Genomic DNA, 22,692 nt, shown 5'->3' with positions numbered 1-22,692 from the left:
ATACATTCCTATTCAATTTATATAGTGCCCTTCAAGACAATTTAATACCCACTCAGAGCGGTTTACCAAGTATGTTGTTATTATCCCCACAACAATCACCCTGAGAGATGGGTGCAGCTGAGAGAGCTTCAAAGAGCTGTGACTGACCCAAGGTCACCCAGCTGGCTTCAAGCGGAGGAGTGGGGAATCGAACCCGGCTCTCCAGATTAAAGTCCCACCACTCTTAACCACTACACCAAACTGGCTCTCTCATGTATGCAAAGGAGCCACTGATGGAGCTTTCCTTTCTTTCATACTCTAGTCTCCATGGCTACTCATGGACCTAGCCTCTTCCACGAATAAGTCTAATCCCCTTTAGAGTCCCTCGCTATTAGTAGCCATCACTGTATCAAGAGGCACCCTGGCCACCCAGTTTGCTAGGTTGCTGCCATCCAACGTCCTCACCCTCCTCTTTGTGTAGCCCTAAAATCTGGAATGAATGATGAAATCTGTCCTCCATGCCAAGTGCTTCTGGGAAAGTTCTACCCTGCCCAGCAGCCATGCCTAAGGAATGTTCAGTGACACAATACGAAGATGAAAATCCGAAATACTGGCTCCACCTAACTGGGTGGGAAGCATTGTGAAACTTTATGAGTTCCAACACTGTTTTCAACTGTGACAGGGCCAGGCGGATGGGGGACCACACCCACCTGGGGCCAGGAGAACTACAGCCTGCAGGGAGCCGAGAGAGACTGAGGGAAGGGAAAGGCTGTCCAGACAGTAGTGAGCAGCAGGTTTCAGGAAGGCAGAGCCTGTCTCAGAGGGAGCAGCTTGTGGCTGACAATCCTGGGCCAGCGCAGAGCCAGCAGAGATCAGCAATGGCAGCTGAGAGAGGGTGGGACTGCTAGGCCAGTAGGCCAGGCTGCTGGTATGGACGGGCAGGAAAAGCAGCAGCAAGTGGCTCTTTGGGATGGCTGAAGCAGTAGCAAGAGGGATTCATGGGCCACATGGCAGAAAGGGTACTGTCGACTGCTTCTCTGCCTGGATGTCAAGAAGCTTGGAATCAACACCTGTTGGTGGCCGGATTTATAAGTTCAGTACATTCTTGGGGGAACAGGACCTTTGCCTAGCCTGTTACAGGCCCTCCTCATAACCCTTCTGCTCTCCATTTGAGCACAGCACCAGCAAGGAAGGTGCTGAATCATCTCCCACTTTACTCTCTAAGCAAAGAAGGGCAAGGAAATAATATAAAATAAAGATCCCCAATCTTCTAAAATCATCACAGGAATCTATTAACAAACACTATGAAGCCATTAAGGTACTTGAGCCAATGCAATAGCACACTAAGTAGATCACCGTGAAACTGTCTATTCACAATTTTGGATTATAAGGGTGTTGAAGGGAATATATCCCTCTATGAAGCATATCCTTGGTCTTTTTGAAGATGGATCTAAATTGCATATATTCAGCACAAAAGCATTTCACCCAAATGAGGTTGGACTGATGGAAACCGTAACAATATTAAATTAAGCAAAATGTAAAGGTTGAAATACCGAGTAAATTGCAGGCTTAAAAGAATGATAAAGAAAACAACCAAGCATCAGCAAAAAGTGCAGTTTTTTTCAGAGCCAGAAGTGGCCACCACCCCTTCTCCTGGGTTACAAGGGTGTTTGCAATTTTTTAATGTCAATTTCATATCAATATATTGATCTACCATTGTAATAATAGGTACAGCAGATTTTCTGAATTCCCAGCTTCCATTTTAAAAAATGTAAGTCTTTAGACCCTTCCCTTGCAGAGATTAAAACATATAAATACAGTTAAAACCCGAAAAACAACCATAAATACATGCAAACAGCATTTCGGATGGCGGCCTCCCTCCAATTCCCCAATCATTCTGATGTGGATGAAAGAGTGGATTATGTTAGATAAGACTGTTGGCAATTGAAGGCCATGACTTAAAGCTAGATTGGCACGCATTTGTTTGGTACGGTAAAGCTACTGTCCATAAATATTTTAAAAATCAAATAATAAGGAAATTTATTCTTTCAGTATGGGAAAAAATTGTACCATTAATATATACTAAAACGCCACAATGGGTCTCCCCCTTGGAAGCTTTTACTCTGCCGAAAGTATTCTCAACAAAGAAATTTTTAGATATAAAGAATTATTGGATGATAAAGGGTCTTTAAAAACAAAAGAAGAATTGATAAAGCAAGATCTCAATCTAGATTGGAGGTCAAGAGTACATATTGAGTCCAGATATCAAAAAGATAAAAAATTGGGGGGTTTCTATATGGAGCAAACTGAGTTTGAAAAACTGTTATGTGCTTCTGATGAAAAGCTGTTTTTAAAATGTATGTATTTTAAATGCGAATGAAGAAGGAAAATGAAGCGGCAAAAGGTTGTAAGATTAAATGGGCACAAAACTTGGGATATGAGATTGATTCAGAACAATGGAATAAAGTATGGAAGGTTAATATGAAAATAACTAGATCGGTAAATTTTAAAGAGAATATATATACAATGTTTTATAGACGGTATATAACTCCAGACAGATTGGCTAAAATGTACAAAAATACTCCAAGTAAATGTTGGAAATGTGGAAAATGTACAGGAACTTTTTATCATATGTGGTGGACTTGTAAAGTTGTACGTAGATTTTGGATAATGTCACATACAGTACTCCATACAATTTTACAGATACCAATACCTTTTAAGCCGGAATTGTTCCTATTGAATTGCATCCTGGACGAATTTAACAAAGAGCAAAAACATTTTATAATACATGCAGGACAGCAGCTAGAATTGTATCAGCATTTTATTGGAAACAACAAATAATACCAACTCAAGAAGAACTAGTGGGAAAGATCATGGAAACAGCGGAGATGGATAAATTGACAATGAAGAGTTCGTCGGACCCTGGATACCGTTCTACAACTGGATTACAAATAAACATAAAGACTTGAATTTGCCAAGAATGTAAAAGGATTCAAATATCTTATTATTAAAAGTACATCTTATCACTAAGAATGTTTAATGATATATTGAGCACTGCTGTAAACAGGATATTATGGATATATTTACTTTTCCTTTCTCCCCTTCCTAACTATACTCTTTTTCTGCTTTTTCTTTTTCTTTTTTCTCTTCTCTTTATTTGTTACTTATTTGAAAACTAATTAAAAAAATAAAAACCAAAAAACCACCATAAATACATGCAAACAGCATTTCAGATGACAGCCCCCCTCCAATTCCCCAATCATTATGTAAACAAGCAAAACAGAACAGAACAGAGGGGGTGCGGTGGGGCCAGACTTTATAATAATCTGGTGACTGCGCTAATTGGAGGCAGATGACTTTGTTGCCCCCCTAGTGGGAGACCAGTAGGGAGGCTCCTAAGATGATCAAAGACTGGCCTCAACTGTATGCCTGGCAGAACATCTCTGTGTTACAAGCTGGCCAAAAGGACATAAGATCTTGGCGGGCCTGGATGTCCTCCGACAGAGAGTTCCACCAGGTTGGAGCCAGGACTGAAAATGCCCTGGCCCTGGTCGAGGACAGCCAGGCCTCCCTGGGCCCAGGGACTACCAGTAGGTTCTTATTTGCTGATCTTAATGCTCTCTGGGGTACATATGGGAAGAGATGGTCCCGCAGGTATGCTGGTCCCAGTCTATTTAGGATAAAGGCTGAGGGGGGATAGGATTACTCTTTAAGTATCTGAAGGGTTGTAAACAAACAAAAAAACATTATTTGAAAATAAGTAAATTAATATAAAATTAACAACACTAACTCTGGTGTGAATTGCCACCAGCAAGTGACCTACCAACCCCTGTGTTGAATCTGCCCTGTCTCAAAACGTGGCTGTTATTGCTGCCAGCTTCTTTTATCTTAGTCTGCACAAAGAGCAATGCCAAGTGGTGCTGAGCTTCACCCCCATCCCCCTGCCCCAAGGTGCTGCTCTAGCACCTAAGGTCAATACTATTCAGCACCAGGAACATCCCTTCCCCAACACACGTACCCACCAAAGTTCAGGATGGGATAGTTTCAGAACCGCTCCTCAGCCTTGGAGGTCTCAGGGTGTGATCCTAAGAGCATTTTCCTAGGAGTAAGCCCTGCTGAGTAAAATGGTACTTCCTTCTACGCAGACCTGCTTAGAATTCCTCTCTCAAGGTGCCTGCCAATCAGCCCCCCTATGCTGCAGGAATTAACTTCACGTAACAATCAGCCCACACGAAACCTGTCACCTTAGTTAGGGCCTTACTAGTCTACTCTAACTGGGTCTACTGAAATCAGCCTTCTCTCCCTCATGCTGTATGAAGCAGATTGCTCCGCAAAGAGGATTCTCTCACAGCCGGTCCCCAAAAATTCTAGCTGGGCCCTGAAGCAATCAGCTAATATTTGGATATTGGAGGATGAAATTAGTTTGTCCATTAATTTCTAACCAAACACGTGTGTCAAATTTGCTGTTGGGTGCTCACGTCTCCCAACACTCTTCCTAGTTTAATTACCCCAATTTAAGGAACCTACTAGGCACCCAATAATGGCAAAGAATAATTTTGTTCACATTAATGGTAACCCAAGGTGTTTCTTGTCAGACTGCGTGTTCAGTTCCACGTTCCAGTTCGTGGCTCCTCAGTTATAGGTTCAGGATCTGCTTTCAAACAGGCATCAGAGCCGTGCTTTTGGCGATGATCCTACAGATGGGAATGATGTCAGAGAAGTCCAAAGCTGCAAGCACATCTGGGAGAATCCATGAGGCAATTTCACTTTTACTTCATATCAAATAACTCTGGCAGGTGCCAGTACAGAAAAGATCATTGTGGCCAGAACACAGCTCGATTTAAATATAAGGTCAAGGAAACCACACTAAAATGGAATGGCCATAACTGTGGACTAACCTGTGTAGAGGGGTCGTATCTAGCTGTAGTACGCATATTCTTGGTATTGCTGCCATGGCTGAGTTCAGTCAGAGCAAAACACCCAAAATTCTGTAGGAAAGCACACACAAAATTGATCTTAGTGTGTGTTTAATCGAACAAGAATACCACAAGATTCTCTGGGGTATTAAGGTTAAAGAAACAAAGGACCTCTACTTAAAAAGAGCAGAGCGGTATCTCCTAATTATAATCTTCCAGTAATGTGTATTATGTAAAGCAGGGTTCTTCAACCTTTGCTTGCCTGTGGTTACCTATGGAATTCTGAAACAGGGTGGTGGGCGCAACCACAAAATGCGTGCCTCAGGAGGTGGAGTCAGCCACAAAATGATAGGGAGTGAGGTCATATGTAACTTAAAATAGGAACTCTTCAGCATTTCAGTCAGAAGCTCTGTTTAACAGGATGCCTTTTAAAATTAATGTATTGTTTAAAAATATTTGCTTGCATACATGCAGCATACCTTCAGTCACACTGTAAACCTCCTTTTGCTGTTGTGGTAGCTGTTGCTGTAGCAACTTTTAATAATCTGTACAGCCAATCAGACTTCCAATGGCCAATCAGAAACCCTACTGGGCAAAAGCCTCACCTGTCCCCACCCACTGTCTAAAACTCTTGGTGGGTGCTAGGGAAGGGGTCAGCAGCCTATTTCACAACTAAGGAGCAGCCACAGAGAAAGCAGGCAGAGACCAATTTAACCTGACAGCACGAGAGGCTCCAAACTAAATTGGCAATTTCTGCTGATTCCCCCTTTCTGCTGCAAACCCCGCCCCCCATTAGTTCTCAGAGCCTCGCTACAAGTGACATTTTACACGTGAAGGACACTTGATCATTTTCACAAGTCTTTCTGGGAACTGAAGTCCCTCTCCCCCACCCCTTTTCCTTCTGTTCCTTCCCCACTCTGTTAGAATGGCTGTCAAGAGACAGAGAAAGCCTACGGCAACAGCAGCTTTTGCAAATCATCTTGCTTGGGGGGGGGGGATGCTCTGGAGAAAGTTGACATGCTGGTGAAGCTGAGCAGGACGCCCAGGGAAGGGAGAAAGTTGCAGCTGCCCCCCCCCCCAAAGATCATTGAGAGCAGGCTTGTGACTGGAGGAACGATTTGCAAAAGCTGCTGTTGCCACAGGCGCTCTCTGACTTTTCAGGCAGCGATTCTAACAGTTCTAACAGAGAGGGGAAGGACACCAGGACTTCACCGACATGTCAGCTTTCTCCAGAGCATCCCCCCACCCCCAGCAAGATGATTTGCAAACGCTGCTGTTGCCGTAGGCTTTCTCTGTCTCTTCAGGCAGCGATTCTAACAGAGAGGGGAAGGAACAGAAGGAAAAGGGGTGGGGGAGAGGGACTTCAGTTCCCAGAAAGACTTGCGAAAATGATCAAGTGTCCTTCACGTGTAAAATGTCACTTGTAGCGAGGCTCTCAGGGCCTCCTGTCTCCCAGAAGCAGCATTTTGTGGAGATCAGTGGACTGCAGTGGGAAGGAGGAAGCAGAAAAGTTCCATTTTAACATTTGAAATTTTAGTCTGGATCCAGCCGCCTGATTGAAAGAGCAGAGTCCCTACGCAGGTTTACATGGGTAAAGAGGCAGTCACTTAAGTATGTGGGTCCACTACCAAGATAGGCTTTCAAGGTAAGAAACAAAACCTGGAATTGAACCTGGAAACATACTTGGGAATAATGTGCACAGTGGCTAGTACTAACTCATTAGCAGGCCACTGCATGTTGTAGTTTCAAATGATTGTTTTCAAGGAGAACCACAAGGAGAGAGAACTATACTAGACCAGCTTTGCGGTTACTGTGGCCGGGATTAGCCTGGCTAGGTCAGTTGTGCCCAAGCAGGTGAGCCCCTTCCATACAGGTCAAAAAAGTTGGGGGGAAAACCACTTTTAACAGTGGAGGCCATGTGTTTTACTTACATACCCAAAACCCAAGTGTTTCATCAACTCTGCCAGAGACAGCATAATCCCATCAAGTGTAGGAAGTGCAGCCCCCTCCAGGACACCAGCATCACCACCCCCTCGTCCAGATTCAGATCCAGCTAGTTTGCCCTCAGACACTTGTCCACAGGGACAGTCTTAGTGATTCTGGCGCCCTGGGCAAAAGTTGAAGAATGGGGACCCAGAATCACTGACCGAGCCCCAGCTGAGTGGTGCGAGCAGCATCACCGTGAGTGGGCGGTCCAAATGGGACAGGTGTAAACAGCAGGAACCTCTTCTTTTTTGTATCCTTCCACCTCCAGCTTGAGGCCCAGGCATGCTGCTCCTGGCTGAGACCACCCCTGCTGGCCCACAGGTGTCACACTGGTCGAGAGAGGAGATTGACATTTCTGGGGTCTCAAATCCATATACAGCTGGAGGCATCAGCACCCTGATAACACTCATGTTCAAAGCTACACGAAATCTCACTAAGAGGTTTCATACAAATCATCATATAAAGAAACCAAGAAAAAGGTACCTCCATGTTTTCATTTTGTTTAAGGAAGTCTTCATGTCTTTCCGAGCCCGAACTCTCAATTGCACTTTTGAACACCTACAAATATCAAGGTGAGGAGTCAACATGCACAAACAACAGGCAAATTGTTAACAGATACCTAGAACAAGCTATGGTCAGCAAAGGATCTCTCTTATAAAGGTCTGTGGATGAGATCGCAGCTCAGGTATCCTCCCCTCCCCAACCCAAGAGAATACAGTCCCAGCTGCTCTCTGAAAGGATGAATGTTGTGGCACCGCAGAGACTAACAAACTCCTGCGTAAGCTATTGTGGACTACAACGCAATACAATTTTATTTGTTCTGAAGATGCCCTAAGGCTCCTTTGTATTATGCTGCCACAGGCTAAGGCTGCCATCACTCCAGAATTATATCCCATCAGGTATGCAGGATCCCCTCTTCCCCAAAATACTAAGCATTTCCTTGCTTGCAGAGTATTCTTAAGCAGTAACTAATTGTCCTTTACGGATGGGTTTTCTTGAGGAGGTCTGTGCAAGATTGAACTTTCCACTGCATGCATCAGGAAGGGCAAAAAGCATCCTATTCTGCAGTAGAATGCATTTCAGACCAATGATTTTTCCTCTTTTCTAGAGGATACAGCTTTGGCCCCTGTGCCTGCAGAAGCTGCTGGTCTTTCAGACTTTCTGCACTCTTCTAATGGTTTCCCCCACATTGTAGTAATCTCATGTATCTAGCTACAACTCGAGTTACCGTTCAGTTTAAATTCTTAGCTTCTGGTAAGGATAAGTAAGAACTCTGGAAAGTATCAGGTGAAGGTAGGAATAGAGGTGCCCCTTTAACACTTGTCCCAGTTCCCACGTGCTTCCAGTCTTGTGTTCCCTGAACGATCCTGTCTTCATGGTATGGAAGATAAGTAGTTCCCACCCAAACCTCCAATTTGTAGATTTTTTAGATCATGAGTGAACTTACAAACAACTGAAAGCTTTTTGATCCCAGACTTGTGTCTCATGGTGTACTAAAAAAAGAAAGGAACTAGCAGAAATCAGTTAGAAATAAACCCATGGTGTGTCTTGGTAGCTGAGGGAAGACAGGCAGGGATGTACCTGGCACTAGCCAAAGGAGGAAATCACACAGAGATCAAGTAGGAATAGGCTGGAAAAGGGCTGATGAGAGGGGGAGGGGGTGAGTAGATGTACAAAATCCTCAGAGATTGCTGTGGGGAGACCTGAGAAAGCCACTTGCTTTATTTTAATCTCATCCTGCACAATGATCGTAAATCTTAAGGCTTCTGCAATGAATGGAGGCCTCTTTAGGAACCTAGAAACTTTTTGCTTGACCTGAAATCACAGCAAGTACTCTTCTATAGCAAGAAAGAACTTTCTGATGTCCATTTAAGCAAAGTGAGTGAATATGGATTCCTAAAAAGGAGCTTGGTTCCATTCAAGAGCATCAAGTCCTTTCCCTCCCTCCCTTTCTCCTTTACATTTATTGCAGGGGGGGGCACTGTTTTCCCAAGGTTCCTGGGTGGCTCGCAGCAGTCCTCAATCCCAAGAAAGGCTCCTAAATTAGGCTTGCTTATGGTCTGAATTGCTGCTTCCTGTTGACTATGGATTGCTTTCACGTTGCTCCTGTTCAAAGAAGCAGCATGAACCCCATGTTGGATCTGCCAAAAGCTAATTATTAGCTTAAGCCTATCGAAGTATACGGAGCCACCATTAGCTTAAAAAACTTGACGCGTCTCTGAAGCAGGACAGACAGCTTAGATAATTGAGATGCAGTACATTGTCTCCCATTGTTACATATTTGGGTGATGTGATAAATGATCAGTGTACATTTACTGGCTTGTGATACTTTTTTCAAACATTCAAGCAATTGTTTTATGTTCAATTATCTCATGAAAAAATAATGTGTGGAGCTACTGGCACTTCCCACTCAAGGGATCACACACAGAGGTTTCTAGAAGAAAGGAAGGACTCCAGTTGGCAACTACAGCTATAATGATTCTTGCACTTGTATTGTCCTTACCTGGGAGTTCAGCAAATATTTGGCTCCAAGAGACCAATCATACATCCCCAGGCAGGTAATCAGCACCATGACTTTTAATGGTTTCTCCAAGATATCTTCCAGCCTTAGAAAATCATATTCAAAAAGTCTCTTACATCGGAGGAAGGTCAGCTCTCGATAATTCTCAAGGGATAATTCTTCTCCAGGGAGACGAGCAAAGAGTGGATCATGTTCAAAAGCGGTGAATATTCGGCTCTTCATTGATGACAAATGGCAACAGAATGATTTTAAATATAAAGATGCTTGCAAACAGTCATATCTAAAATGATACAGTAATTTTATTGCTGTATCTGTTTCTTACAATCCTAGGCTTGAGCTACACCTCCCAGAGGAGAACAGAATCTGGACTAAATTCTTTACAACAATCTACCTCCAAATTAATGCACAGGAGGGAATTTGTGACATCATAACTTTGAGTTATAATGTCACAAATGTGTTGATCTTAATTAAACTGACATAAAATGGAAGAAATGGGAAGTGTTGTGGTGTGCCAGGAGGACTGAGAAGCCAGCTCAATCCAGATCCAATGTTCCACCAGATCAAAGTTTCACCTACTCCACCAATATATAGTTATGATAGTTTAAAAAAAAATCTTACATCATTCCACACCTGCAGAAGCCATTCACAGAGCTATGCTTAACTGCCCTAGCAATCGGCTTAACCCACCCGGCCAATTATATATCTATACCTATCTATCAATGAGAGAGCCTGAATGGTGTGCTGGTTAGAGTGTCATAGTTAGAATTCTGCAGTGGGAACTGGGTGACCCAGGTGCGAACTCCACTCTGCTGTGGAAGCTTGCTGATTGACCCTGCGACAATCACACTCTCTCAGTCTCACTTACTTCACAGGGTTGTTGTGAGAATCAAACGGAGAAGAGGAGAACAACATTGTAAGCACCTTTAGGTCCCCACTGAAGAGAAAAGTGGGGTATAAATCTCCCCATAAATAAAATATATTTAGTAACAAAGTACCCCGTTCAAGGGCTGGAAGTCAGCCCTAACTGCCCCTGTAAAAAGATGGGTTGGTGTAGTTTAATCCCCCCATCCCTCATTTTCACATGGTTAAAAGGAGATTAGGGGCAGCCAGCTCTGCCACTGTGCAAAGTGTTGCTTCCACAGGGTTCCCACTACCATAATCCACTTGAGTGTTCTAAGGACCTATGGTTAGGAAGGTGAAATCCGTCAGCATAATCACTGCCTTCCTAACCACTGCCTCTCCATACTGTATCAAGAACTTTGGGGGACGTAGCTGAGAGAAGTCACTACCATCCATCCCATTCAAACAGATCCCCCTCCTCATACAGAATTTCCAGTGCAATCCTAAGAAGAGTCAATGGGCTTAGACTGGAGTAACTCTTCTTAGGAGTGTACTGTAAATCTTGGATGACTGTTGTTTGACCAACTTTGCATTTAGCAAGGCCACCTGCAGGCCTGAGGGAGCTGGTGCTCATTTGCTTAGAGGAGGCATACAAGAGGAGGAAACCCTGCAGATGTCCAACCGCTCTTCCCCTTAACTGACAAGAACTTCTTTCGCAGCCAGCTCTCCCTCTGCCTGTCAATACTGCTATTGGGGCACCATTTATCTCCCATAAACACATACTGGCAAATACATGTACATAAGAACAAAACAAAATATATATGCCCTAGTGCAGGCCAATGCAGCAGAAACTGCTTCCCATTCCTACTGATGCACAAACCAGCACCAGAATTCACAGCCCAGCTCTCTCCAGGCTGGTATTTCACTGTCCTCTCTGACACCAGTAGAATGTTAAAGTAGCCAGTCTCCAAGCCCCTCATCAATGCGGGGTGTGCGTGTAGCAAAATACACACACACTGCTTGATGTTGCCTCTTCTAGATCACCATGCCACTGGAAGTGGATGTTAGAAGCACCAGAAGCTGCCCTCTTCAGTGGGGTCAAGCTCTTCTAGTGTCCTGGGTTTCTCAGGCAGTTTCCGTTGCACCTCTGGGCAGTAGTGGCAGCAAAAGGAGATGGGGAGGTCGTTTAAATATCTGATTCCCTTTCCTAAGATGACTTGCCTCCCTGCCTCCACTAACGTTTGTTAACAGAGTATCACTTTTATTTCAATGTTTTCAACATTTTGGTTTTCCCACAGGCCTAAAAAAAAACAACCACACATAAATTGATTTTTCTTGTAGCTTCAAATTTTGGGGCAATGCTACATTCAATCCTACAAGAAGCTGCAATAAATTCACTCCTATTTAAAGTGACTTACTAACAATCTCAAAATATTAGTCAACACCACAAAGCAGCAGCCTTTGCCTTTCTATCCAGAAGTTGCAAAACTATGGAAAAACACAACTGTGACCACCCCCCCAGTCAGGGTCTACAGGAACGGCCGTTACTTCCTAATGCATTTCATTTTGTCAGCTAACTGTGGGCAATGTATTCTAAGTAGTGATGCAATATTTCTCACTTAATTTAGAAAGTTGCCAAGCAAGCTACTGTTTTGAATGTTACCTTGAACTGAATGAGATCTTCATCCTCTATGAACACTGCCATCTCCTTCCAATTGAAGGATGCTTTCTTCCGATAAGTACAGAGTGGCCCTCTGGGTAAGTCTGGCAGCAGCGAAGCATTCCAAGAGCTGTCCTCTTTCAAATCACTGGCTGATGGCATCTTGACATAAAACTGTGCTGGAAACAAACCAAGAAATATTGAAAACACCAAAACCACATTTACAAAAACAATTTTATGCCAGTGCACCCTCCCCCCTCCCTGACAGTCCAAGGAGGCATCCTAGGATTGAGCAGGTGCCCTTGGAGAAGATTCACAATTAATTTTCCCCTTCTGAGTGGCTAACATTCCCCCAACCATCAATAATGTGTAACTTTAAAGAAGTGCTTCCTGAGGAACTCCTTCATGAGACCTTCGCGCCACTTCTTCTTGGTGACCATTGCTGGGGGAAACCGAGGTCTGGAAATGCTGTGGACATTTCTTGCCTTCCTCCCCATGAGAAACTTGGTGTTAACAGAAATGCAAGAGAGCAAAAGAGCGAAAAGCGCAACACTCTGTGATGCTATCCAAGAGTGCTTGTCCATTACCAAGATCTAAGTGCGCCACTGATAACGGACTAGCATCAGCACTGGTGACCCTCACATGTGCTCTGGGGTAAATATCTCACACTTTCTGCCTAAGCCATCCTTGCCCGGCAATTCTTTCCTTTACAGACACACCAAGAAGACAAGCAGAGCAGGACAAAAGCAGTGAGATCTGCTCTCTCTTTCCAGACTTGGTTTGCCTACGAGCCCTTGGACTTGGTCCGTACTCCAGATGCTCTTATCGCATATAGATAAGCGTTGGAAAAGAGCAGGAGTCCAGCAGCATCTGTAGGGGCGGAGCTTTCAAGAGTCACAGCTCACTTCTTCAGATACTATGACTCGGGAAAGCTCCAACCATACCACAGCTGTCAGGAAATCTCATGCCCTCACTCAGCTGTGATTCCCCAAAGCTCCTAGCCTCCCACAAAATTTGTTAGTCTTCTAGGTGCTGCTGGGCTCTTGTTCTTTTCTCCTGCTACAGACAGACTAACACGACGACCCCTCTTGACAGATAAGCATTATCTGCGGCCAGTTCCAGAGCGCCGGGTCTCCGGCCCGCAGAAGCCCACCGGCCACAAAACCCGCCAAGGGCTGGCCTTCCCACCGCCCTTCGGACACGCCAGGCGCCTTCCCCTTCCCTCGGGGGCGAGCCTGGCTCAGGCACTGAGGAGAAAGGCGAAGGCAGCCCCACCGCAGGCGACGCGCCCCGAGGGTCCCACGGCGTCCCGCCTCCCGCCCTTTCCCTTCGGCGTCCTTCGCGCTCGCTCCCCGCCGCGCCTCACCCGCCCAAGGGCGCCCCGAAGCAGCCACTCGGCTGACGGCCTTCCGAGCTCCCTCAGGCGGGGGGCGAGGGTCGGCGCTTGCCGGCGTCGGAATCAGGCTGCGAGCCGGTCGAGCGCCCCCTGCGGAACGGGGAGGCTCCTCCTTCGCCTCGCAGCTTTAGCGCAGACCCAGCCGGCTTGGAGGCGCCTCTCGAGCCGGAGCCGAGTCAGAAGCGGCCGCTCTAGGCCCCGCCGGACGTGACGTCATCACCGGGCGCATCGCGGCGTTGCCATGGAGCTTCTGGGGGAAGCGGTCGGCCGAGCTCCTTGGCGGCCGTGGCCGTGTGGCTGGAGAAGCCGCAAGTGGGCAACAAGAGGCTCTGCGACGCCCGCCTGGAGGAGCCGCGGAGGCTGCCCCGGAGGACGGGCGCGCCGCCGCCGACGACGCTGGACCCCGCCCGGGAGGCCCGCCTGCTCCCGGCGCCGGCCCCCGAAGGCAGCCTCTCTGCGCCCACCCAGAAGATGGTCGTCAAAAGTGAGCAGGGCGTCCTTCGGGGCGCAAAGCCTCGCCTACGCCTGGCGGCTTTTCCTTGCTGGAGCCCGGCCTGCCCTGAAAGAGTCCCCGCCCCGCGCTTGGCATCGGCTCCTTGGGAGTGGGGAGCCAGTGGCTTGAGATCTCCCGGAATCACAACTGATCTCCAGGTGAAAGAGAGCCGTTGCCCTGGAGAAGACGGCTGCTTTGGGAGATGGACTGCACGATACTGTACCACACTGAGGTGGCTCCCCTTCCTAAATCGCATCCTCTCCAAGGCTCCAACCCCAAATCTCCAGGTATTTCTCAAATGGGAGTTGGCAACTTTGGGAGTCATGCCTTTGTCACCGCACAGTTGCCTTTCTAGTGTTATAAAGGACGTTTCTGGAAATTGGGAGGTGTGTTATCGTGCCAGTCTTCCCCACAGCAAGTTTTTAAGTTTTTATTTATTTATTGGTGAAAAAATGTTTAAAAAAATTAAAAAGCAAGCAGGAGAGAGAGGGGAAAAAAGAAAGAATACAATGCTGGCTACAAAAACACCACTGGCAAATCTATACATAGGTATCTACAGGGCTTTTTTTCAGGGGGAACGCGGGGGAACGGAGTTCCGGAACCTCTTGAAAATGGTTACCTGGCTGGTGGCCCCGCCCCCTGATCTCCAGACAGAGGGGATTTGAGATTGCCCTCCGTGCCACTCCTCGGCGTGGAGGGCAATCTAAACTCCCCTCTGTCTGGAGATTGGGGTGGGGCCACCAGCCATGTGACCATTTTCTCCTAAGGCAACCCACGGAGTTCCACCACCTCTTTTCCCAGAAAAAAGCCCTGGGTATCTATAAAAGATTTCCAAATATCTAAATATATTTAGATATGCACAGATTCCTTCTATATGCAGTATGTTCAAATGTTTATAAGGTCTTTAATCCTGTGATGTATAGGAGATGAACTTTTGTGTTTCTTGTATGTATTTAAAGTGTCTTTAATCCCCCACCCCCACCTGCAAAAGTATCCAAAGTAGCTCATGATGTTAAAATAGCAGTGCCAACGTGGCAACCTATTATGGGGTTTTCAAAGCAAGAGATGTTCAGGGGTTGTTGCGTTGGTGATTTGCCATTGCCTGCCTCTGTATAGTGACTCTGTTTGTTTTTTATAAAATTTTTATTGGGTGAGTTAACATACATGCTAATTAACATACATTCTATTAACCCCCTATATTCTTGTTTCCCCCACCCACTCCCTCCCCCCTTTTCTGGTAGACTTCCAACAGCTTTCCAACCCATTATTTAACTATATCCATTATTCTAACTAATACATAATCTAACATAAAAATTATCTTTTCTTATACTATTATTATCATCTTCTAACTTTTGTTGTTACCATCAGTAAAGACCTATCTCCCCCCTTAATAATTATCCAATAACCATATTTTCCCCTTAACATCCCATTTCTTTTCCAAATATCTTTTAAATTTCCCCCAGTCAGTAACAAATTCTTTTGAATCTTGCTCTCTTATTTTCCTTGTCAATTTGTCCATCTCTGCCATGTACAGCAATTTCTGTATCCAATCTTCTGTTGTCGGTATCTCTTGGGTTTTCCACAATTGTGCATATAACATCCTTGCTGCCGTTGTCATATAAAACATTAGCGTTCTTTCTTGGGTCGCAAAATCTTCTAAATGAAAATGGTCACATGGCTGGTGGCCCCGCCCCCTGATCTCCAGACAGCTCTGGGTTCTTACTCACTTTTTTCTGTAATATATCTGACATAGCATCAACAATATTCCCCCAAAATTGCATAGCTTTTTCACATGACCACCACATATGATAAAACGACCCTTCATGCTTTTTACACTTTCAACATTTATCTGACATTTGGCTATTCCCATAACCTAATTTCTTAGGTGTTAAATACCATCTATAAATCATTTTATATACATTCTCCCTTATATTGGTACATGTTGATATTTTTAAGATATTTCTCCACAGATGTTCCCATGCATCCATTATAATATCTTTATTACAGTTTATAGCCCACTTTACCATTTGCACTTTTACTACTTCATCTTCTGTAAACCATTTTAACAAAATCTTACATATCTTCGATATCATTTCCCCCCCTCTTGTAGTAAACATTCTTCTAGTTCTGAGTTTTTTGCTCTAAATCCTAATTTCTGTATAGTGACTCTGGACTGCCTCGGTGGTTTCCTGTCCTAGAACGAACAAGGCCTTCGCTTCCGAGAGATGGCAGGATCGAGCTAACCTGGAATATCCAGGTAGGGGCAACTCTCAAGCATGAAGGAATAATAACCAATATAAATTTTAGCAATAGTCAAGACATAAATATTTTTTTTCTGCTCTGAATTCTCGCCATAGCCAAGTGAGAAAGGTTAGGCTGAAAGAGTGTTTGGCCCAAGAGCTCTGAAATTCATGAGAAAAGGGATTTGAATCTACGTTTCTACAGTCCCAGCCCCAAAGGCACAAGCAGAATAGCTGGAGAGTTAGCTAGGGTTGCCAACAAACTTAGAGAAAAATGTTTTCTTCCTTTAACAATGTCAAAATGGACAGCTGATGCTTTTCATGGCATGGAGGCAAATAAATAAAGGGACAGGACCTTTTCTTCCAGATAGTTGGCAGCGGTACTGTTACCCTGTGGCTTGCTGCCTGGGAGAGTTAGTGTGGCAGACCTGGACCAGCACAATTTGTGGGGTTTTTATTTGCGCCTTTTTTCTTGTTATTTGGAACTCCTTCTTTGTTCATCATGTGGAGTTCCTCAGGCAAAAGAAGCAGCCTACATTTTTTACATGTTTAATTTTTTATTTGTCAGTACTGAGTTTTGCCTCTGCCTTGAAATTACTGGGTGTCTTTAGGTTAGGCCCCCTTCCTTTTCTCACCAGCAACGTATCATCTGCAAGATAAAGATAATAAAATTGATCTGCCCCACTGAGTGGTTGTACAGATTACAATAGGCTAAAGTAGCTGAAGAACATTAAATGCCATGTGGTTGCTGAGTGTTGTCATATATGTTGCATTTATACTCTCAAGGTTACCAGCTTGAGAAAATAAAGTTATTGTCCATCCTTACAGATGTCTTTAATGGGACTGTAACCTTTTTGCCATTGGAGCAACTCCATGAAGGAAAATAGAAGATCAAGAATTGCATCATTTATCAAATTCAACTTCTGCACACAAAACACAACATACCTTCTTGGATACTGTATTTCATGAGCCAAGTTGGAGACTCCTTCAGGGTGTCATGATTCTGGGCCTGTAGGCCTCAAGGAAGCTTAGGAATCTGTCTAGAACAGTGAATTTTCAGGCCTAATGAGAGCATTTGGCTTGGACTCTTGAGACCTAGCAGGTAAAGTTTTGGCCATGCTCTTTTGGACAGCAGCGAACAGCCTAGTTAATTAAGTGCAGCTGTCTCTTGTGCTTAGACTGGTTGGCCTTGAGAGACAGAGAGCCTCAGATACTGCACATCCTCTGTCTTAGTTCTGAGGCTGGCAATCTTGATATCAAAGTGAGTTCTGATTGCCCGACATAGTTTTAAAAGGTGTATCTTCATTGTGGGTTTTTTTAGCGGTCCTTTTTTTCTCTCACTCGCTCTCTCTCACCTCCTGTTACAGCATGTCTTACTGGCATGTTGGAGAGTTTGTGCCCTGCCAGGTTTCAAATGAGTAGTGCTGCCTGGCATGAGCTATGGACAAGTGTTGTGAGTATGAGCACTCGAACTTCATCAGAGAAAGCAAGATAGTTTGTCATGTGTCTAGTCAGTCAGGTTTTAGTCAGAATAGAATAAGTTGTTTGTTGTTTTATATGCCTTTGTTTGGGCCTTTGGAGTGGTTACTGCAAACTTGCAAACACTCTCTTAAGTCAATAAACGACGACTACATTTATGCCTTTGTCTTGAGTGCTTGTTCCACTGTGTGCAAGGTCCCTCAGGTAAAGAACCCAGAGACTGGGAAGCCTCAGACGAATTAAGGGGGTTGTTAAATCCTCCAGAAGGGCTGCTGGGGGTCTGAGCAGCTGACAGATGTACCGTGAACAGTGGCCAGAGGATTTTACCCACCTTAGACAAGATCCCATTCCCCCGGAGGGGTGGAGGATTCCCCTGCTTCCATCTTCCACCCCCTGCCATCACTTACCATGGTGAAGGGAAGTGTGGGTGTTCTGGTTCCTTCCTCGTTGAATCCCCAGACCAGAGTGGTGGCAGCCAGTAAGGCCTTTGCCTGTTCCAGGGCTGAAGGGATCAGGAGGGAGAGGGGCATTTGGGTGGGGGGAACCTCTGGGACTAGAAAAGCCCTCACATAACCCCTCTTATCCAAGACACAGAGGCTAAGACTTGGAGAAGACTTTTTCCAATGAAACCCTCTTGTCTGCTGCCGTTTGTGGCCGAGCAGTCTGTGGGTATACTTGATTCTGAATTAACCCAGCACACTTTTCGTTTCCTCTTTCAGTAATGTGTTTGTCATCATCTGGAAGGACTTTCTTGCCCTTTAGAAACATCTCAGCAACAGTGTGCAATATAACATAATATGCACATCCCCATAGTATGTCCCTGTACTATGATGTCCAAGTGAAAGCTCAGGCTGGAACCATCTCCTTAGAATGGGTGACTAGGGGAAGCATAGATTATGCTGTTGATGGTGTGATTGGTAGCCTTGGGACCTTGGTTGGCATGGGAGGGCAGAGAGTTGTTTGTGCTGTTAATGGTACCATTTGTTCATTTGGGGGAGGAGAAGCAGTTAGAGAATGGGAGAAATCTCTATATGCTGAGGTCCTTTTTCCTGGAAGGCACAGAGGATGCTGAATGTGGAAGTTCCACGGGTCTTTGAACCAAATTTGAGCTATTTTTGGATAAAAAGGAACCTAAAAAGGTTGTAACAGAACAGTAAGAAGGCCATGTTGCTCCTACAGAAAGCAGCAGTTCTGCATCTCCCCTCCCCGGTAATGTCTTATAAACGAAAGCCATCTGGTGTAACACCATCACAGACACACTTCCTCTGCTGGTCCTTCATTTGCTGCCAGTTGCACGGGTGGGGAAAACTGGCATTTTTCCAGTGACAGCAAACTGCCATTGATGGGAGCATTGGGTTTTAACAGAACTGTATCGAAAGAAAGGACAGGATGAGACACAAGGCTGCTGTTTTTGGCAGCGGTCATGTGTTCTCCTTGTTCTCTAGTTTTGCCCAATGACCTACAATGAGAAAGAACCAGGAGAAGCACTCCAGGTATCTGGAAAAGGTTCTTCTGTGATAGGTGGCTGAATTTCTACTTAAGTAAAAATAGCTAAGCATGACGTCAAAAAGGGGAAGGAAAGTCGTTTCAGAGAACAGATTCCAGGGCTGTCCCAGTTATGAAACATTATTTCCCTGAGGAAGAGCTTAAGTTCAAAAACTGAGAGATTCCTTTCATGCAAGCAAACTGATCCCCACACCAAAAGGAGCTGTCTGCATCTCCATATCAAAGGAGTTGTTTACATCCCCCCTCTCCCCCTCCCCTATATTTGACCAGTTTCCTTCTGCCCTCCTTGCATCTGACGAAGAGAACGCGATTCTCGAAAGCTTATGCTACAATAAAATTGGTTAGTCTTAAAGGTGCTACTGGACTCTCTTTCATGCACAGCGTTTTGTGAGGCTGTAGCCTGTCCTGTTGCCAAATCTGATTGGCTGTAGAACACTGCAGCTTCAGTGCATTTACAGTGTGATCCCCAATGGATTGAAGTCAGTAGGAAGAAGTTGTTAATGAAGAGATGTTTTAAGTCATGAATTCTGAAGAATAGCAGCAATTGTAGAATAAGTTATGCAGAATGAGAGGAACGATGAGATAATTGATGCCAGGTGCAGAATCCAACATTTCTTCATGCAGTTACATGCTTGAAGACCACTGAAATATAGTTAAGTCTTCCCCTCAATACAATTTTAAGGCTTGCTTGGATAGTTAATGAACGAGCACATGTTAGAATCCCTCCTAAAAGTCAACTGAAACATTCAGCAAAAGGGCTTCTAGGGCTAGACTGCATCAGAAGAATGGTGCAGGATTGCTGGTCCTTCCTGATTTGCTAGCTTTCAATAGGCAAGGACTTTTTGTCCTGGAAGAAACTTTCAAAGACACAATCTTCCTACTCCACTCTCGGGAAGTTCTGTTACAATGATTGAACTGATTGTGGAATGTTTGTCTGGTAAAACGCACTCTGCAGCTTTCAAAGCATTCCTGTATTCCAAAGGTGAATGTGGTCTTTGCCCTTGGGGTTGCAGGTTTACACAGTCGGGACTCCACACAGCTGCTTGCAACTCCCCCCTCCCTGCCTGCATTCAAAAAGGCAATTGCAGCCAAGTGTCAGAAATTATCTGTTCATACCACTTGGTCACTGGGGGAGGAAATGCGGATGAGAGAATTCCTGTTAGGCTGTTGAAAGAAGGGCCCTAGGCTAGGGGCTGAGCATCTGCCTGGAATGCAGAAGATTCAACATGCAGAATCTTCAGTTAAAAGGATTTTAACGTCGAACTACATACTACAAGTCCTTGTGTCCCTCCTATGCATCTGCCCTGGGTACTGCAAATCTGATGTTTTCTGGGAGTTCCGTGCTGAAACTTCTTGGGTGAATTGGGGCCCGATTTGGATCGTGACTGTGGTGCACAGGGAGAGGGAGCTTAAGCTTCCCCTTAGGCCTCCCCCACTCCCCGCCATGGCACACACCTACATCTTTTCTGGTACCGACCAAGTGTTTTTAGAAAGTGGGTGGGGCCAGAGGGAGATCTTTCCAGCAGGGCTTCTGATTGGACACTGGAGATCTGGTTGGCTGGACAGATTAAAACATTTCAGCGGCAGCTGCCACCACACCTTTGCTTTTATTTTCTCACTCCTGTTTTCAGTTTAATTACCCCTCTTCTCCTTTGCCCTTTGGTTTCTTCTGTATGATTGCATGTGTCGCTCTACCTCCTCCTGTGACACTTTTTTGGTTGGCTCCATGTGCTATGGCAGCCATTCTGTTGTTGTGCTCACCCTCCATGTCAGAATTCCAAAAGTGCCCACAGGCTCAAAAAAGCTGGGCACCCCTGCCCTACACAGTTTTCCTAATCTGAAATAGCCACAGATAACCACTATTTGCCCCACTAGAGAAGCATACATGTACTGATAGGCTATACTTGAGGGCCAAACTAGGTGTTACATATGACACAAGACAAGCCAGGTCACAGCCCAGCCCATGTAATATCAGGGAACTAACAAGCGGGATTCAGACAACCTGCTGGAAAGACCTTCATAAGGTGATAATTGAGTATATCCTGGAAGATTTCTTACTATTCTGCTCAGAAATACATTATTTTGCAGAAAGTCATCATGTGGCAAGAATTTCAGAGGGCCATGGCTTCATCAGAACCTAGATCGAGCTGTGGCTGAGAGATGAGACATTCTCCTTGCTGAGTCATCTTGACCCTCTGGAACCAAAGGTGGAGCTGTCAGCTTGCTAGTTCTTGTGATGAATTTGGAGGTTTTTGTTCTGCTTGGCAAGCAGACCAAGGTCTCTAAGTGCAGGTCATCCCCTGTGCCTTCCTGTTGTTTTTCAGTGTTTAGTCAAATTTAAAATGTCAACACAATACTTTTGCATTGCTCCCCACACCTCTCATGCAGTCCTTGGCAGAGATTTTTTTTCTGTAAAAGAGTACATTAGGCTTCTATGTGGATATACTTTCTTCCTCTTTGGAGCAGGAACAGCAAGATGATCTGTCCAGCCGGCCTTATGCTGGGTAGAAGCTTGGTTTGCTCACCTGAAATGATTTGGACTGACATTCCATTCCATCTCCAGCTTTCTATATTTTCACTGTAAACATACAGGATTTTTGTTACATTAGGAAATTTTATGTTCTCATTCATCTGAGTAAACTGTCTTTGCTTTTAAAACTGCTTATTCAATCAAGTTATTCATGAACACCTGCCTTCTCCATCATTAGCCTATTTTCTGAAGCGTTACAACCCGTCATTTCAGGGCTGGGGTCAACCCACTCAACCTTTGCATCTCAGACATCAGGAGCGCACCGCAATTCCTCAGTGCATGTAGCAAGTAGCCAAGTACAGAAAAAAGGTTAAGTCTGTGTGGTGGGTGGATCTTTCCATACATTTTTCTTTCCAAAACAGGCAGTCTCCTATTTATCTAGAAACCCCTCTGGGGTCTGGAGAGCATCACAAACAAAATGCACCACAGTATGGTGCAGTATAATTTCTAAAATTATACAGATTTAAAACGTTGAAACAGCGGCCAGTATTGGTGTCAGATTTTAATTGCTGAGAAGAGATCTCAACCTATTCATTTGCTTAAAAATAATATATGGCAAAAGGACAGGGGGGACGGTCCCAAACTCCAAGGCAAAAGGCACACTAAGGACACGCCAAAGGACCGCTGCTGCAATCCAAAGCTTTATTCACAAGTGCCGAGGGTCAAATCAAGAAGACGGGAGCGCCCACACTCTCCGGCTGCTCCCGGCGGGAGATTGGCAACGGGTTTGCCTGGCTAAATTGTCCCGTTTTGCAAGGCTCACAGCTTCATCAAAAGCCACAAATAAATTCTACAATGAAATATACAATACATATGTTGGTTACATCACAAACTGAAACAAAACAATATATAACATGATGGATTTGATTCATGAAATATTTAACTGGTAAAGATAGAGAAAACTATCTTCTAAAGACTAACATGGACCAGTTAGTTTAGATTTCTAGCAAGCTTGTGGGCTCTTTAAAAAATCCGGAAAATGTTCATTGTGTTCAAATAGGTATGAATAACTGCTGTTATCTATAGATAGTTATGCACTAGCTGTATTTACAATTATTCTTCCTCGCTTTTTTGTAAACGTACTGAAAAATCAAACAGGAGGGAATCAACAGCACTTGAACAAAACAGACAGAAAAAGCACATGGA

At 44.8% G+C, this 22,692-nt stretch overlaps 1 protein-coding gene and 1 long non-coding RNA gene across 5 annotated transcripts in view; one reads left to right on the top strand and one right to left on the bottom strand.

Annotated features, from left to right (window-relative positions):
- The window catches only part of ACOX3 (acyl-CoA oxidase 3, pristanoyl), a 52,489-nt gene extending 39,032 nt beyond the window's left edge, over nucleotides 1-13,457 (bottom strand). For 2 of the 4 annotated variants that reach the window (XM_054999445.1, XM_054999448.1), the window contains exons 1-5: nucleotides 13,269-13,457; nucleotides 11,906-12,081; nucleotides 9,385-9,618; nucleotides 7,365-7,439; nucleotides 4,878-4,967 (exon numbers count right to left, since the gene is read on the bottom strand). In XM_054999445.1, the coding sequence (XP_054855420.1) occupies nucleotides 4,878-4,967; nucleotides 7,365-7,439; nucleotides 9,385-9,618; nucleotides 11,906-12,064 (558 nt within the window). In that variant the 5' untranslated portion in view covers nucleotides 12,065-12,081; nucleotides 13,269-13,457. Of the gene's footprint in view, nucleotides 1-4,877; nucleotides 4,968-7,364; nucleotides 7,440-9,384; nucleotides 9,619-11,905; nucleotides 12,082-12,544; nucleotides 12,599-13,268 lie in introns of those variants that run through there. The other 2 variants (XM_054999446.1, XM_054999447.1) reach the window with 2 other exon arrangements.
- A 152-nt stretch (nucleotides 13,458-13,609) lies between these two features.
- Nucleotides 13,610-17,668, top strand: LOC129343575 (uncharacterized). The gene is made up of 3 exons (XR_008598305.1): nucleotides 13,610-14,078; nucleotides 15,955-16,048; nucleotides 16,860-17,668. It is a non-coding gene; the product is annotated as an uncharacterized LOC129343575 (long non-coding RNA).
- The last annotated feature ends 5,024 nt before the right edge of the window (nucleotides 17,669-22,692 follow it).

The sequence above is a fragment of the Eublepharis macularius genome, chromosome 15 (assembly GCF_028583425.1).
Source record: "Eublepharis macularius isolate TG4126 chromosome 15, MPM_Emac_v1.0, whole genome shotgun sequence".
Lineage (NCBI taxonomy): Eukaryota > Metazoa > Chordata > Lepidosauria > Squamata > Eublepharidae > Eublepharis > Eublepharis macularius.
The sequence above is the reverse complement of the archived record's forward strand: the minus strand, read 5'-3'. Positions and strand labels throughout refer to the sequence as shown.